The sequence below is a fragment of the Candoia aspera genome, chromosome 10 (genome assembly GCF_035149785.1).
Source record: "Candoia aspera isolate rCanAsp1 chromosome 10, rCanAsp1.hap2, whole genome shotgun sequence".
In the NCBI taxonomy this organism is placed as follows: Eukaryota; Metazoa; Chordata; class Lepidosauria; order Squamata; family Boidae; genus Candoia; species Candoia aspera.
In genome coordinates this window covers 3,314,300-3,330,068 of record NC_086162.1, presented here as the reverse complement: position 1 = coordinate 3,330,068, position 15,769 = coordinate 3,314,300, and the positions used below count along the sequence as shown (strand labels likewise).

At 49.6% G+C, this 15,769-nt stretch overlaps 2 protein-coding genes across 2 annotated transcripts in view; both read right to left on the bottom strand.

The window, feature by feature from the left end:
* The window catches only part of YARS1 (tyrosyl-tRNA synthetase 1), a 277,651-nt gene that overhangs the window by 176,297 nt on the left and 85,585 nt on the right, over positions 1-15,769 (bottom strand). The window lies entirely within an intron of this gene.
* On the bottom strand, positions 1,553-13,043 carry TMEM54 (transmembrane protein 54). The gene is made up of 6 exons (XM_063312011.1): positions 12,943-13,043; positions 7,463-7,656; positions 6,776-6,835; positions 4,536-4,724; positions 3,938-4,072; positions 1,553-2,663 (listed from the first exon to the last, which is right to left on the bottom strand). Exons 1-6 carry the CDS (start codon positions 12,953-12,955, stop codon positions 2,571-2,573), a joined length of 684 nt encoding a protein of 227 aa, XP_063168081.1. The 5' UTR covers positions 12,956-13,043; the 3' UTR covers positions 1,553-2,570.

The following is a 15,769-nucleotide window of genomic DNA, read 5'->3' as shown; positions in this document are numbered from 1 at the left end:
AGATACTGATTTGTTGCAGTTCGCTTCGAGAACGACCAAGGAAGCCCGAGTGTTCGCAGACTTCTCTGCTGGGCCGTGGCTTCTGCCCCTCCCTCCCCGGAATGGTTTTGCCTGCATCTTGCCCGCTGCGGCTTCTAGCCTCTCGCCTACTTCTTAACACTGCCAAAGTGGCTGCTGTACAAGGTGAGCTTCCTGGCCGAGGGAGGATGGAAACATTTTAGCATGGCCAGGGCTCTTGGTCTGTATCATCTCTCAGCCCTCCGCTGCAACCTCCCTGTAGGGCGGGCCAAGGTTCCAGTCGAGGCCGAGGGTGACGGCTTCGAGAGGTACATCCACAGCCAGGGCTAAGCAAGAGGGGAGCTGCATCTTTCAGTGCCGGGGAGGTGGGCCCTCGGTTGTAGTCCAGCCCAAGGTGCCCGCTATCAAGCTTTCCTGCCTAGGCTGTCCACAGGGCAGGGAGGTCAAAAAGTCAAGGCGGGGGCCGTGACTGTGCAGTCAAAGTCCCACCTCTTTACATGCGCCATCCACACGTAGAGCTCCCACCGCTGTGTGCCCGGGCTCCAGTGCAGGCCACCGCGTCTGCGCATTCCACGGCTCCCGGGCAGTTTCCCTCCCAGTGGGAAAGGGCTGGCGGTTCTACTGCAGCATCCTCCAGCCACAAGAAGTCCAAATGCAAGGCGGGAGGGATGGAGCTGGGGGGTGCAGAGGTGGTGGGCAGTGCCAGTCACCCTGCCCAAGCAGCTCCTGCCCTCCCACCACCTTTTAGCCGCTGAATTCCTCCCTGCTCCCTGAAGCCAAAGGAGGTGGGCAGGCGGCCCCTTTTAAAGCCCCCCCCGAAGGATGAGCCGAGGGTCCAAATTCCAGACCTCCCCTCTTGCAGGGCGTTTGGACAGCCAGCGGGGGGGGGGGGCGCTGCTCTTTGGACCCTGCTCAGCTCCCTAGCACTAGAGGAGCCCTCCGCAGCCACATGCACACATGGCCGTTTTCGGACTCCCCGCATCACACCGGCCACCCCGGCTGAGGTGATGGGAGTTGTAACCCGCGGCATTTGGAGGCCTCAGTTTGGAGAGAAATAGGTTAGAGCAGGGTTCCTCGATCTTGGCAAGTTTAAGTTGTGTGGACTTCGACTCCCAGCATCGCTGGCTGGGGAATTCTGGAAGTTGAAGTCCCCACAACTTAACAGTTGCCAAGGTTGAGAAACACTGGATTAGAGCATTTATGAGGAGGTGTCTAGAGATCACAACCTTGACCACATAGGAGAAAAAGCACATACAGCTTTTCAGGAAAGCAGCTTTTCTCCATGGTTCTGACTGGGAATTCTGGGAGCTCTAATCCGAGGGCACCAGGTTGGGGACAGAGGCAGCTTTGAGATTCTTGATCTACCCAAGTTTGGCTCCTAGCCCTAATTCAAGAGGCAGTTCATTCATGGAGTTATTCCCTGTGAAGGAACGCTCAGAAGGTAAATGGGTGGAATGGTTTGCAAGCTGCAAAAGGTGGGGGTCCCAAGGAGCTGGCAGGCCAGCAGAGAAGGAAGAGGCTAGTTCTCAGCCAGTTCTTTTAATTAATTTATTTGTCAGGTTTTCATCCCATCTTTAGTCCAGTAGTTTAAGGCAGCACACAGCATACTGCATCTCCTGGTTCTCCCCACAACAACCCTCTGAGGTAGGATGGGTTGGGAGTGTGCAACTGGACCAAGGTCCCCCAGGGAGCTTCTGGGGCTGAAACCAGATTGGAAAGTGGACTGGAACTTCGGTGCTCCGAGTCCCTTGCCTTCACCAGGGCACCACACCAGTTCTCCCCAAATCTACCCCTTTTGCAGCTAATTGATGGATCAGTTGCCTCTCAGCTCATTATTTAAGTAGATTTAAATATTTACAGGTATAGGGAAAGCAAGTGTAAATTTGCAGTTTTGTCAACAAACCAACCCTCTAAAGGTCCTTTCACTCCCTGCTTAAGCTGTGATAGTGGAATAGAAGCTTCCCAAAAGCCGTATGTCAAAGAAAGCCCCCCTTATCCCTTGTGCCCCCCTTCTCTGTGGGATCCTGCCAGAGCCTCTTCCCCGGCCCTCAAGCTCCTGTCACTCTGGGGTGACTTTGCTCTCTGAGAGGTGCCCTGGGGCATCACTGGCCCTGCACTGGGGAGAAGAACACGGCTCCATCCAGTCGCTCCAGTCAAAGCCGCAACTGTTGGTCCACCCGTCCTAGGAGAATCTGTGGAGCAGCAAGCGGAGGGGACCGTGCATGGGGGTGCGCAGGTGTGCACCAGAACAAAGGAGGTTTGCTTCTGAGGAATTGCTCGCAGCCCCTTTTGAGAAATCAAAGCTTGAAACATCAGGGTCTGGCCCTCCCTGTTGATCCAGAGGAGAAGGATGCTCAGGAGGAATTTACAAGGCACAAGACCGTTCAGAGCTTGGAAGAAGGAGAAATCAGGCCTCTGCCGTCTCCTGCGGCAGGCATCAGCCCTCCCAGCTGCCAGCCAGGCTGGACTGTGAAAAGGACGGGGGACGGTCAGAAAGGCACCACAGAAGAGTCTTTGCCTGCAGGGGTCACCGGAGCGAAAAGGTTTGGCCTCTAAAGCTGCACGATGTCAATGTGCTCCATCCTCAGCAGATCCCGTCCCTCACAGGAGTCTCGGCTCTCGGTGGTGACGAACTGCAGCGAGACCTTTAAAGCCAGGCAGTGCCATCAGCCGAAAGGAAGGCGAGACCCCCTCATTGCGTGGCACAAGCATCCGGGGTCAGCCCCTGCCAAGATTCTAGGACTTGGAGGCTATCTGGAGGCTGTGCCTATTCTTCCAGTTAAATGCTTTTGCAGTGCGAGGGGAGACCACGCCTAGGGCATCCACAGAGCGCATCAAAATCTGCAAGACAGTGGGCATGGCATTGCAATGGGCACCCTGCTGCTTTGGTATGTGTGTGCATCAAAATGCATGCCCGTAAAAAAGCAGTAGGGTGTCAGTCGCAACACCACATCCACCGTCTTGCACATGTCGACATACTCCCACGCCCATGGAGGCCCTGGTATCAAGCAAACCTCTCTTCGTTCACGTTTTGGTGTTCTAACTGATGCCTATTTTTAGAAGCACTTGCTCATTCTTCGTGATCATTCTGAGATACTTTTGCCTTGCTCTTGAAATACACGTTAAGGCTAGTAGCAACCACGTTAATATTCTCTGGCATAAGCCTGAGCCACACCTTCTGCCCTTCTCTGACTTTCCCACTCCCTCTGCTGGCATGCCTTGGTTGAACTCTGCTGTAGTGCACTCACCAAGACCGGAGAAGGCCAGATATCTGTAAGGGTTAGCTAGAAGGTTAGGCCAATGGAACTTCCTGTCCAGTGCCTCTCAACCTCGGCAGCTTGAAGATGTGTGGACTTTAGAATTCTGGGAGTTGAAGTCCACACATCTTCAAGCTGCCGAGGTTGAGAAACACTGTTCCTGTCTGACAGGCCTGTTTTCAACAGGTATTTTGCATATCAGGTAAGACCAGGTTTAATGAGATGCAAATTGACAAGCGAGTTGCAAACAACTAATTATTCGAATCAAGCCTGATTACTAAGACGTGGTTCAAAAGCCACAAAGGCTCAAATCTAAACCTGAATGCTTGACAAAGGCAGAATTAGATCCTGCAGATTCACGGTCTAGGATGCGCCGGAGGGGAAAGCCAGCGTTAGAACTTCCTTTCTTCCGGGGAACTGCTCTGGGTCACAGTACTAAGGAGCCACCATCTTTGACCATAAAGAGAAAGTGGTACTTGGGAAACAGAGCAATGGCAATGTATTGCGGAGGGGAGCGAGGGGGTGGAAGAGTACACAAGAGTATCATATGCCTTTCTCCAAAGCATGGAGAAGGAGATCCAGGGCTCTAGGAAGACCACTGCTCTTTTTCCCTGACTGTCTCTTCCAATTCTGCACGGAAGGAGGGGGAGAGGCAGATTTACCTTTTTCTTGCGCCTCCTCCTGCCACAAAGCTTCAAGTTCAGGATCGTAAGAGTGATAAGAAAGCAGCGGATGCTGAAGACGATCTCCACAGAGTCCAAGATAAAGGAGAGTCCCCAGAGGGCCAGGGCAGAACTCTAGGGAAAGGAAACGGAAGGTGAGAAATAAATGAGGAAGCCTCCAACCTCCAGGGTTCCTGAGGTCAATGCTCACCCAATTCCAGAGGCAGAAGGCATGGCTCAACCGATGGAGCCATCCACCTATGCCAACTTCCACCAAAGATGATCCATGCTGTCCGGGGTGATGGGCATCACAATTCCAGTGCAAGAGTGACCCCCAAAAGCTGCTGTAGCTGTACACTGCTCTGGTTGAGTATACACCTCAGGATGGGTCAACCTACTGGAGATTTTTTGGCAGGCAAAGCAGGGCTAAACCCCAGACTTAAGGGTATTATCTTCTGTACCCCCCAAAATATTGCCGAGGCTTCTTTTTTCATGGAAACCACTTCAGGAAGATGATGCCCAACTCCTAGAGGAGCACCTTCCCCATCCTGACCACTTTCTGGCAGCAGGAGTTCCAGGTCCTTTTGGGCAGACTTACATAGATCCGTGTGGGATCGAAGGGACACTCGTGGGCAATCTGGATGAGCTCCATGTCAGCAAAGGTACACAGGGCCAGGAGGGCATGGCCCTTGTTGGCAAAGGTCAGGCCAATGGCAACTGCCAGCCCCACCGAACAGAAGAGTGAGAGGAGGGTGCTGCTGATGCTGAGGGAGAAAACCGCCCATCCCTGCAGGAGAGAGAGAACTGTGAAGCTCTTGTGCTAGACCTCATTTTGCTAGCAGATCCGATCCACATGCTAAGCATCACATTTATTTATCATTTAATTTTTATTTATTAAATTGATTTATATGCCCCCCCCCGTCTCCCAGATGTGACTCTGGACAGCCAACAGCACATTAAAACAATAGGAGAAATAGTAGCAACAGAACATGAAAAGCCTACCATGGTTGCCAAGGACAAACTCAATAAACACTCCACAGCTACCATCTCACAGGCCATCTAACCTCCCAGCCTCCATACCCTGGAGCGCATCCAGATCTCCAGCACTTCAAAAGGCTGGCAGGGTTGGGACCAATCTAACCTTGGGGGAGCATGGCGTTCTAGAGGGCAGGTGCTGCCACTGAAGATAGAGGAAGCAGCAGGGTTCAGGCAACAGGCTAAGCCATAAGCCATAAGCCATAAACCAAGCACAATGAATGGGTTTACTCATCACACAAAACCAAACTAAAACACTGGTTCAGCTTTTATAACACTTGTGCCAGCTAGCTTAGCGACTTCACAAAATTAACCCAACTTTCTGAATTCATACAACATGTGACATACTGTGCTAAAATATGGCTTGTTCATTTCTGGTTCAGCCTGTGAAGCGAACATGGTTAGAATGATAGGTGAACCCAACAAAATGGCTTTCTATAGCCAGAGGTCAAACTCAGAAGGGTTCAGAAGTCACTCGAAGATTGGGGAAGATGGATCAAGTTCCACATCATGTATGAACCTAGATGAATTCGAATCAAACCACTTTATGAATGCCATTTGAGCATTTCAAAAGACATGAATACTTCATCCTTCTGCTTTTACAAATGTGATATCCCCAAAATGTCTTGGGCTTCAATTCCTAAATTCTAGGGCTGAAAACTGTAAGGACTGGAGTCCAACACATCTGGAGGGAAGGGGACTCTGGAAGCTGACATCCAAATCATCTAAAGCAGCATTTTCCAATCTAAGCAACTTTAAGATGTGTAGACTTCAGCTCCCAGAATTCCCCATGATGGCTGAGAAACACTGATTTAAAGGGCTTTATGTTCACAGAGTGGAGAAATTCTTCCTCAGCAAACTAACTTTAGGAGTGGGCAGCTATAGTACATGCAATCCATCATCAGCACCATCACCAGCATCATCCTGCCAGAAATGGCACTTAAGTCCTTCCAGTGTGGACAATAGCAACTTGAATGTTTCTTAAGGGAGCCATTGCTGAATGGATAGAACCGATTCAGGATTTTAAGATAATCAAGATGATGTTCATGCATGATGGATATTAATTTGCATTTTGGATGGCCTAATTAATGCATTTTTATATAGTTGACAAGATTTTGTGCAAGATTTTCCACTACATCAGCCTTTAGAATTTGCATGTTAGGGAAATAATTTGCATAGATATTTTTAGATAATGCACATCTTCCATATGGCTTCTCCATATTTTAGTTCATTTATTTTCTTCCTGTTCGACTTATATAAGTGCATCTACATTAACAGTTTTGCAGCCTGCCTAAAAAGCTCTCATTACTGGGCAGATTCAAAACAGAGTAAATAAACCAAGCACAGAGTTGCATGCAAAGGCCCAATCATAATTCCTTCGAGGAGGAAGGATTTGCTTCTAGCAGAATTGCCCCAGTAAAGTTTTAGACAAGGAACTATAAAATCGCCCTACATGGTTGGGAAAGGCTATTCATTATTTGCACTGGGCGAGTTAAAGCATAATTTTACGGCGTTATTAAATGCTCTCTGGTGTTATCTTGCCTTCCAGGTGGGACCAGCGGTGAAGCTGCTGATGTCACTGAAGACAAGCGGTTTCTGGGTGTGGTGGGGGCTAAAGGAGAAAAATGAGGAGCCATTCCCGCCCCCTGCTCAGGATTAATCCACTCTTCCCTAAGGGAGGTGGAAAGGCCTTCTGCAAACAGCTGCCTGTAGCCTGTGAGGGCATTCTTATCCTGAATCCTAACTCATCTTCTTACTGGAGATATTTCTGCTCCAAGCTGCAACAGGGACAAGATTTCTTACCAGTGGTTTCTGGGATACGTATCTGGAAAGCACAATTGCTGCTATCCCACAGGATATCGTCTGTAAAGGGAACACCAGCGTCAGGAAACCACCCCATGCAAATGGCGGCAGCAGATTATGGTGATGCAATCCCCCCACCCTCCAGATTTTGTCTCCAAGATAAAATTCCTGCGAGTGGAGAACAGCTGACAGCGATGCAGGAATTAGTTTTGATGATCCCAAGATCTAAAGTGGTTGCTATATTCTAAGGGATTTTAAATTTCTGGCAAGGTGGTAACTTTAGAATTATGCTTGCATTTTGGAACTGCGGAATCATCCCAACTTTAGTCACAACAAATTAACACAACTTTTGGCATAATTCCCAACTTTATCATCAAGCAAGAGGGAAGAAACTCAGATGGCACTTATTTTGTGGATGCGCATCAGGACTAGAACTTTTACTCTCCATCTGACTCTACAGTATGGCAGTTAAAGTAACAATTACTTACATGAGACATTTTTTGACCAGGGGCTAACTTACCCAAGGGACCCATGCTATCTGGGAGGAAGAATGAGCTTAGCCTTTGCCAGCAATATTTGGGTACACCCTGCAGCCAACTTTGCTTCTACAAGGCAGCAGAACAGGGAGATGTACTGGTTGGTCCTTCCACCAACTCCCCTCCATGTCATATAAACCAGGCAACCTACCAAAATGGCGGAGATGGCCGAAATGATGTTGGAGATGGCATACTGCACCGAAATGGTATCTTGAGGGTTGGCGATGTGGCGCAACACCGTCCCATTGACCAGGGCTCCCGTAATGAAGTTCAGGTGACCAATGACTATCAGGATGAGTCCTGTTTTCATCAAGAGTTTCTGGGAGCTGCTGGTGTCCAGCTTATCTGGGAAGGAAATACATTTGTTCCAGCACAGAGTTCTGCATCACAGGAAAGAAACGCAGAATATGGAGACGGCCAAACGTGCTGTACAAAATGACCACTTCTTTAACAAAAGTTGTCTCTCGGGCTAAGAGCGAGCCCTGCTGAGTCAAGCTCAAGAGGTGCCTCTGATCCCATCACAGGGGCCAACCTTATTTATCCCTCTGGACTCTTCTCCCTCTGGTGCTCCTCAGCAAGCAGGTCTCAAAGCTGTGCTGACCCTCTCCTTCCCTCACTAACTGTTCAGCTCCTTTCTGAAGTAACCTCAGCTACTGGGCAGCTTTCACTTTGAGACGATCATCACAAGGGTTGGAAACAAGGTGAAAATATTTAGAGATAATCTGATGGACACAGTTCACTTGGACTTCTAAAGGGTTTTGTCAAAATCCCTCACCAAAGCCTCCAGGATGAATTTAGCCATTCTGGGATAAGTGAAAGGTCTTCCAATAGGTCAATAAAGGTGCAGAGAGCCATAATAACCAGACACTTCTTGTAATGGAGGATATACAGATGGTTTTTCTCCTGACAATTATACTAGGACTGCTCTTCTCGGCTTATTTACAGATGATCTGGCCAAGTTTCAGGGAACATCAAATGTTTTAGACTGATTAAAGCAAAAAAAAAAAGACTGTAAATGCAATTTAGGGTAAGCTTTAAAAAGCATACTATTGCAAATGCTCTGATGCAGCTAGATGGAGAGAGTAAGGGAGATGACCTTGACAGAAATATGCAAGAACGGTAATCTAGGCAAAGAAACATTAAAAAATTAAAGAAGTCCTGGGAAGCAAGATAATATTCGGACACGGCTCAGGCAAACACCTCCCGATTCACTGGGCATAAGAGGGAGGGAAGGAGAAGCCCACTCAGACTTGCAAGATTCTGCACTATGACCTACATTATCTTGACCTGGTTTTCCTGTGGAGATGATTTCCTGGTCTGGTCTACCTGGTGGGACTGACACCAGAAGCCTGGAACCTTCTTCTCAGCCACTTTGACCATCCTGATAGAAAGGCAGCAGCAAGCGCAACCAGGACCAGCACCTTAGAATTGTGGCCAAGAGTCCAGTGGCAATCTATGTGCAGCTACTGTGAAAATGGCAAATTCGGTACTGAGGATGGAGGGATTAATGTAGATCCCCGTCCTGTGAGAGTTTCCAGGGGGGTGATAGGAAGCCGGGTGTGGGCAATGGTTACTGTATCCTTGGACGAGGGTTATGCTACCTGCCTCGAAGCTACTGCTTGAACAATTACTTTGGACAACTACTCACCTGTTTTACTGTTGTTATTTTTGCTCAAGGTAACCTGTACATCTTAACCTTATGGGGTGGAGCATAGAAGCCTGTTTAATCAATCCATCAAAAATGAATATAGGTAGTCCTCACTTAATGACCACAATTAGGACCAGAATTTTGGCTAAGCAAAGCAGTCATTAGGCGAATCCGACCTGATTTTACAACCTTTTTTGTGGCAGTCATTAAGCAAATCCCCATGGTTGTTAAGTGAACCACATGGTTGTTAAGCTAATCACGTGGTTCCCCATCAATTTTGCTTGCCAGAAGCTGGCTAGGAAGGTTGAAAATGGTGATCACGTGACCAGGGGGGCACTGTGATGGTTCTAAGTGTGAGGACTGGTCATAAGTCGTTTTTTTCAGCACCGTCATAAGTCCAAACTGTCACTAAATTAATGGTCATTAAGTGAGGACTACCTGTACTGATACTGTAGTTTTATTTTCATACCCTACAATGGCATTTGCCTTTTTGACAGCTGTTGCACAGTAGCTCAGGTAGGCAAGGTCTGACTCCATAGATGAGGCTGGGCTGCATTTCCCATCACCCCAGTCAGTCAGCCAACAGGTAGAGATGGAAGGAGCTGAAGTTCAGAAGGCAACCGTTTCTCCAAAAGGCAACTGTTTCTCTACCCTGGCACTAGATCAGCATTTCTGTTGAGTCCCGTCCCACAAACCTACCTATCTACTGATCTTGGTTCACAGTATTTAATTCATTTCTACGGGGTTTCACCTGGCTGATCTTGTCTGGACTATAGTGAAGAGAAACCCATGGGAGAGAGGTTTTCTTCAGAAGATGCAAATAACAATAAAGAGAATACCTGTCATGCGTAGGGATGGTGAGCAGGAGGGTCCCCTATCCAGGGGGGAAAACGCATGCGCAGTTTAGAGGCTGTGAACTGTCCTTCAAAGAAACCCAGAGCAGACCCGCCTTGAGTTTGGGGGTTTATCTGCCTGGGTTTCCCACGCTCCTTCAGTCTGGTAGGATTTTCTGTCTACTAGAGCAGTTAATAAACACTAGAGACTACTTTCTTGTGTCAGCATGGTTTTTTGCTTTAGTCAGGACAATACCTCTGAGTTTGTGCACCTAGAGTGAGTTAGAACTGAAATAAATAAAATGGTAAGAATTTCTGGAGCAAGCTGACCCATGCCTTTGGCTGGACTACTAGAACACTCTCTACATGGGGCTGCCCTGTGGAAATTAGGGACAGTTAAGGGGTTGGCTGGCTGTTCCTGTTCAGAGCACACAGTGCCATTTGCCCCAGCTGCCCCAAGCACACTTCGAGAAGCCACCTGTGGCCATTAAAGTCCCAAATGGTTGGCAACCAAAGAACCTGAAAGAAAGTTGCTCCCCCGTGCGATGGCCTGGCCTCCAAGAACAGCAGGAGCAGCACACTTGCCTGCGCACACAGGCATAAAGCCGGGCAAGTATCCACAAGGGGGCAAACTGTTTTCGTGGCTGCTCCCGCACCGTGGCATTGACACGCTTCAAGCTCCAGCTCTCCCAGTATGGGGGCGTCAGTTGAGGGCAGCTCTATTTTCCCCTGGCATTTGCTGGCTGCAGTCAGGGTTGATCAACCACTTGCTTGGCTGGTGTCTTCAACATATGCGCTGATTCTTCTTCACCATTGTTTTAAATGTAGACACTATTTCTGATCCTGTCATTAATCATCTTTCTACCTGCCAAGCAGATAAAACCAACCGGCAACCTAGCCCTGGGAGAAAAATTAATATTTCAGTGGAGCTTGCTACCTCTAACCCAGTGTTCCTCAACCGTGGGAACTTTAAGATGTGTGGACGTCAACTCCCAGGATTCCCCAGCCAGTCATGCTGGCTGGGGAATCCTGGGAGTTGACGTCCACACATCTTAAAGTTCCCACGGTTGAGAAACACTGCTCTAACCCTTGCTAAGCAGGGCATTTTTGACAGCACCATCTCGTTCCTTCCGCAGAAGCAACACACCATTTGGGGGGTGGGGGGGCAGAGCCTGGGAACAGTCAACTCAAGTGCAGGAGCAAGTTTGAACCATTCTCAGCATTCCTTGTGGATGCCTGCAGGGGGTCTCTGGGCTTACTTTTGCTCCGTGGGTGGGTGGAAGGGCAAAGAAAGTTGCCTCTCTGCGAGGGACAGGAGCGTTGGGTGCCAGTGCCAGAGGAGGTCTCTGCAACCTCAGCCCAGCAGGAGGAGCAGGATCCGTTCCCCATGCAGTCCTGGCTGTGCCTCCCGCTTATCCAACTGCCGTGCAGGATGTTCTGTTTTTCCACGGCAATGTTGGAGAAGATCAAGGGGTGCCATAAGCTCAGCAGGGATGAGCAACCAACCTTATCTCAGCCTTGAGGTTGAGCCAAGAGCCATGAGGAAGTCTATAATGTGGCATTTCCTTCTGAAAGGATCCAGGGTCTTTAAAGATTAACCACTCCTTAAACAGCCAAGAGTGGGTGAGGCCACCATCCTGCAGGAACATCCCAAAGTCTACACAAGCTGCAAGGTATGGACGGGGGATGGGGGAGGGGTGGGGAGAGGCAAGCAACCGGCCAGCCAAATAGGCCCTGTGGCTGGCGGGGGTGGGGAACGGGGACCCTGCTTCTCAAAAATCTGGTTGGGCAGCTGAATTCCCATCTCTCTTTTGTTCACATGACTTTAAATCCCTTGGGGGCAAGTAACTTGGGGGGGGCGAAGGGCTCATGAAAATTTGTAGATACTTCGCAAGTTTGCGTATGAAGCCAGCACTGAATGGAAAGAATTGATTTAGGATTTCAGATGACCAAGACAATCTCTATGCAGCACGCATGGTAGATATTTATTTGTGCATGACATGCATTTCGGATAGCCTCGTTAATGCATGTTTTATATAGCTTGCAATGTTTTGCACAAGATTTTGCTTTACATCAGCCTTTAGAATTTTCAGATTACAGAAATAGTTTGCCTAGATCAATTTTAGATAACGCACATGCTCCATGTGGCTTTTCCATATTTTAGCTCAACTACGTTCTTCCTACCTATCTGGAGATGCATTTATATTAACAGTTTTGTGGTCTGCCCACAGGACTCTCATTATTGGATTGATGAAAATTATACTAAATCAATCAAGCACAAAGCCGTGTGCAAAGCCACATTAACAAATACCTTGGGGGGGGCGTTTCTAACAGAACTACCCCCAGGAAGGGTCAAACAGATTGCAAGATAACTGTAAGAAAAATAACCATACTTGGAAAAGGCTGTTTGCATTTCTTGGTGATAACCATAATATTAAATAAAAATAATTTTGATTTGAAGGAGCAAGGACTTCCACTTTCTCCCAATACTCTGCTGGGATTTAATGCATGTCAAAATTACCTTCCATATTAATTTCAGTGCCTACATTTGTCCCCCTGCTCTGCATGATCTTCCAACTCACAGAAACTTAAAATGGGCTAAAAGTATACCGAAAGTACTCATTCAAACTCCTAATGTGCCAAAAGGCAGACATGCTGTGCTATGGTCCTGTTTTTGTTGCACGAATAAACCTAAATCTTATTTCTAATCTCAGCACACCGGACTTCCGACACCATTAGAGTTTAAAATTTGAAGAAACGCCAGACATGCTTGACATACAGCGTAAGTGGCATCCGAAACAATGTTGCTATGTTGAAAAGGGTGGTAATTTTTTGGGCGGGGGGTTGAGGAAAAAAGAGGGGTCCGCCCAATTGGCAGGCCCTTTTCTACCCTGCCTAACTCTGGCGGGAGACGGTGTTACATTTCGGCGATCGCCCTTTTTCTGAAAGCCCTACTCGCACGAGGCTGGCGGATCGGGGTGGCCCTGCAGGAGAGAGCACCGGAAAGTCAAAGGCCAGTCGAGGCCCGCAAGGAGGCCCGTGCCCCCCCTGCCGCCGCCGCCGCCGCCGCCGCTCCGCGGGGAACCCGCGGCCGGAACGCGAGGCAGCGCGGGACCGGGGCGCGCCGGCCGCCGAGTGGCCGCAACTCACCCAGGCGACACATCGTTGCCGTGCGGAGATCAGGCCATCCCCGCTTCGCACGGGCGCCGACTTAAACCTCGCCCGGCCGCGCCGTCGCGTCCGCAGAAGCCCTCGCGTCCACCTGGCCCGGCCCTCCTCCTCCTCCGCCCGCCAGCCCTGCCCCGCCGCCCCGGGGAGGTCGGCCCTTCCTGGTTGGCCAGCTCGCCAGGCAGGCCCGGAACAAAGGCCGAACTCCACCTTCGGCCTCCCCGGGCGGGAAGCGTGACTCACCTGCCAGCCCGCGCTCGGCGCGCCCTGGGCCCCACGGCGGGGCAGGCGCGAGCGGTGAAGCGGGGGCGGGCCGACCCGGCTGGAGTTTGGGGCGGCGGCCTGGGACGGGGGGGAGGCGTCCGCTTTTCCAAGCGAGGGCAGGCAGCCCCGGGGGGAGTTGCGCTTAGGACCCCAGCCCCTTAGCCATGGTTTGTGCAACCCTGCTTTGCTGAGTCAGCCCTGTGGCTGCCTTTTGCTAAATATACTGAGTGAGCCCAGCCAATATAGCCTGGAAATCTCGGTTAGATTCGAAGTGTGAAAAAGTCCAGTTTCCATTGCAGCTTTTGGGCCAGTAATGTGTCTTTCCAGAATCTGGCTCAGGGCCCTGGGGTTTCCTGGTGGTGCCCCATCTGAGTTCTTTCACGGCCTGGCCCTGCATGGCTTTCAGAAGTCAGCCAAGCATGGCTGGGTGCTGCCGCCTAACTCAAGAGAAGGAGCCAAAGGAAGGCTGGAAGAGTCCAGAGAAATGGAGGTGGGGAAAGTCGAGCCTCTTCCATCGGGAGTCTCAGTTGTTTGCCAGAAGTCTTTTGCCAAGTGCCCCAGCAGGCGGGCGGGGCAGGCAGCCACAAGAGAGGAGGCCACGACATCAGGCACCTTGTCTGTGGAGGGAGGCCCACTTTGGGCTCTAAACGCCCTCTTAAGGTCGTTTTCAGAACATCCGCCTTTTGCTGCGTGATAATGTAGCTATTCCTACTTTGTTGCCATTGTATAGGCCTTTTTATAGTGCTTTATGTACTTTTTAATGGGTTTTATCTGGTTGATCTCTATCTATAAAACTTATTTCATAACATAAAAAGCACAAAGAATTGATGGGTGCTTTTGTTTTAAAAGTAAAATCTCCCTCAAGCTTCAGGGACACGCTCACATAATTTTCATGTAAGTAAGTGGTTTGCCATTGTCATCTTCCAGATTTAATTTCCCAGCTTAGTTTACAATGCTGGGATTTCCTGGTGGTGCCCTGTCCAGAAATAACTGATTAGGTGACCAGGTCAACCTGCTGCTGCTGGTGGTTTCCCAAGCCAGAGGGTGGTGTGGGTGACCCTCTCCAAAAGCCAAGGGCAGATACTTCCATTCAGAGAGGTATGGGGGAGAAATTTAATTATCCTAGCATCTCTCGGGAGACAAACTTTCCCCAGCACGTTCCTTCCAAGGAACCCACGACTTGTCTCCCTGAAAACTTCTTCCTTCGGGGCGAGGAGGGAGCCCCAGCGTATTAAGCAATGGAGCAACTTAGAACATTGGAGGGCTTGATTTTAAGGGACTGCAAAGCTGAGGGCGATCACATGCTCCTCTTGGAGTTCGAGAACTTGGAGCGGCTGTGGTTATGGTTTGGTGGCAGAAGCTAATGAAAACGGGCCTCGAAAGGGATCTGTCCTCTGTCGTTCCAGAAAGCAGCCAGAGAAGAATGAACTTAAGTTAGAAGAAGCGGGTTCTGGTGGAGAGGAGGAAACGCTCCCTAGCAGGGGGAACAACCGACTGCCAAGGGAGGTGGGCGGCTCCCCTTCCCCGGAGGCGGCCAAACAAACTGGATTCCTGTGCTGAGCAGGGGTCGGGCTCGACAGCCGCGAGGGCCTTCTGACCCAGAGTCAACGCCTTGGCGCCGCTTTGGAATCTAACAGGAGCGCTACGTTTTGAAACACCCATCAAAAACTCCCGGCACACAGGATGCTGGGATACAATGGACAAGGACTCGGGTGTCTTTATGGGCAGGACGTTTTCAACACTCAAACATGCAAGAAATGCAAACCCCTCCTCCTGAAATGACAAACTGAAAGGTGGTTTTCCTGAACATCTGAATTTGCGCTTCACAACCTCCAAGAAGAATGCTTGGTCCAAACAGCCCTCCTCCACGGCATTTAATAGCAGATCTGCATGAAGGAGTGCAGTCAAACAAAAGAGAGCACCGTTTATACCAGGCCAAAGAAGGGGGGAAGAGAATGTATCAAACAGAGCTTGTTAGAGCACTGCGCCGCATCACCTCTTTATCTTTTGCTCTTTGAACAAACATTTCTTTGACGCTATTTAACGGCACCTGGGGGTTAAAATGCAAATGACGTATTCCTGCTCCACATTCCTACACTGTTGGGATGCAGCAAGAAGTACTAAAAATGAAATGGAAACTCAGACACACACTTGCTATAGGATGGTTCCACCATATAAATCTCTTCCCCTCTTGCGGTTCATGTAACACAAGTATTCTTCCTTTCTGCAGCTGAAAACCAAAAAGACGTGCAGTTTAAATATCCTTATTACTTCATGGCTGAAATCCTACAACTTTCTAGACTAGGGTCAAATGGGGTTAAGGTATCTGCAGTTCAGCCTACTGAAACCCACCCGTTGCCTTAGAATGTTGCGTGAAACACGCCTTCTCTTCGTGGGGCATCCAAGGGGTCCCAGGAAGGGCTTAGTGGCCTGGGCATCTTTGGGACTACGGCAACGGTTCTTTCAGCTTTAGGGTTTGGCCTGTTAGGCAATTCCAGCCCCCAACTCTGAAAACCGTGAATCCCAGAAAGCAGGAATAGGCAGC

Coding starts and splice junctions, on each gene's coding strand:
- TMEM54 (XM_063312011.1), bottom strand. Junction 6,836..7,462: donor CGGCCATCTCCGCCATTTTG/GTAGGTTGCCTG, acceptor TTCCCTTTACAG/ACGATATCCTGTGGGATAGC. Junction 4,073..4,535: donor TCGATCCCACACGGATCTAT/GTAAGTCTGCCC, acceptor TCCTTTCCCTAG/AGTTCTGCCCTGGCCCTCTG.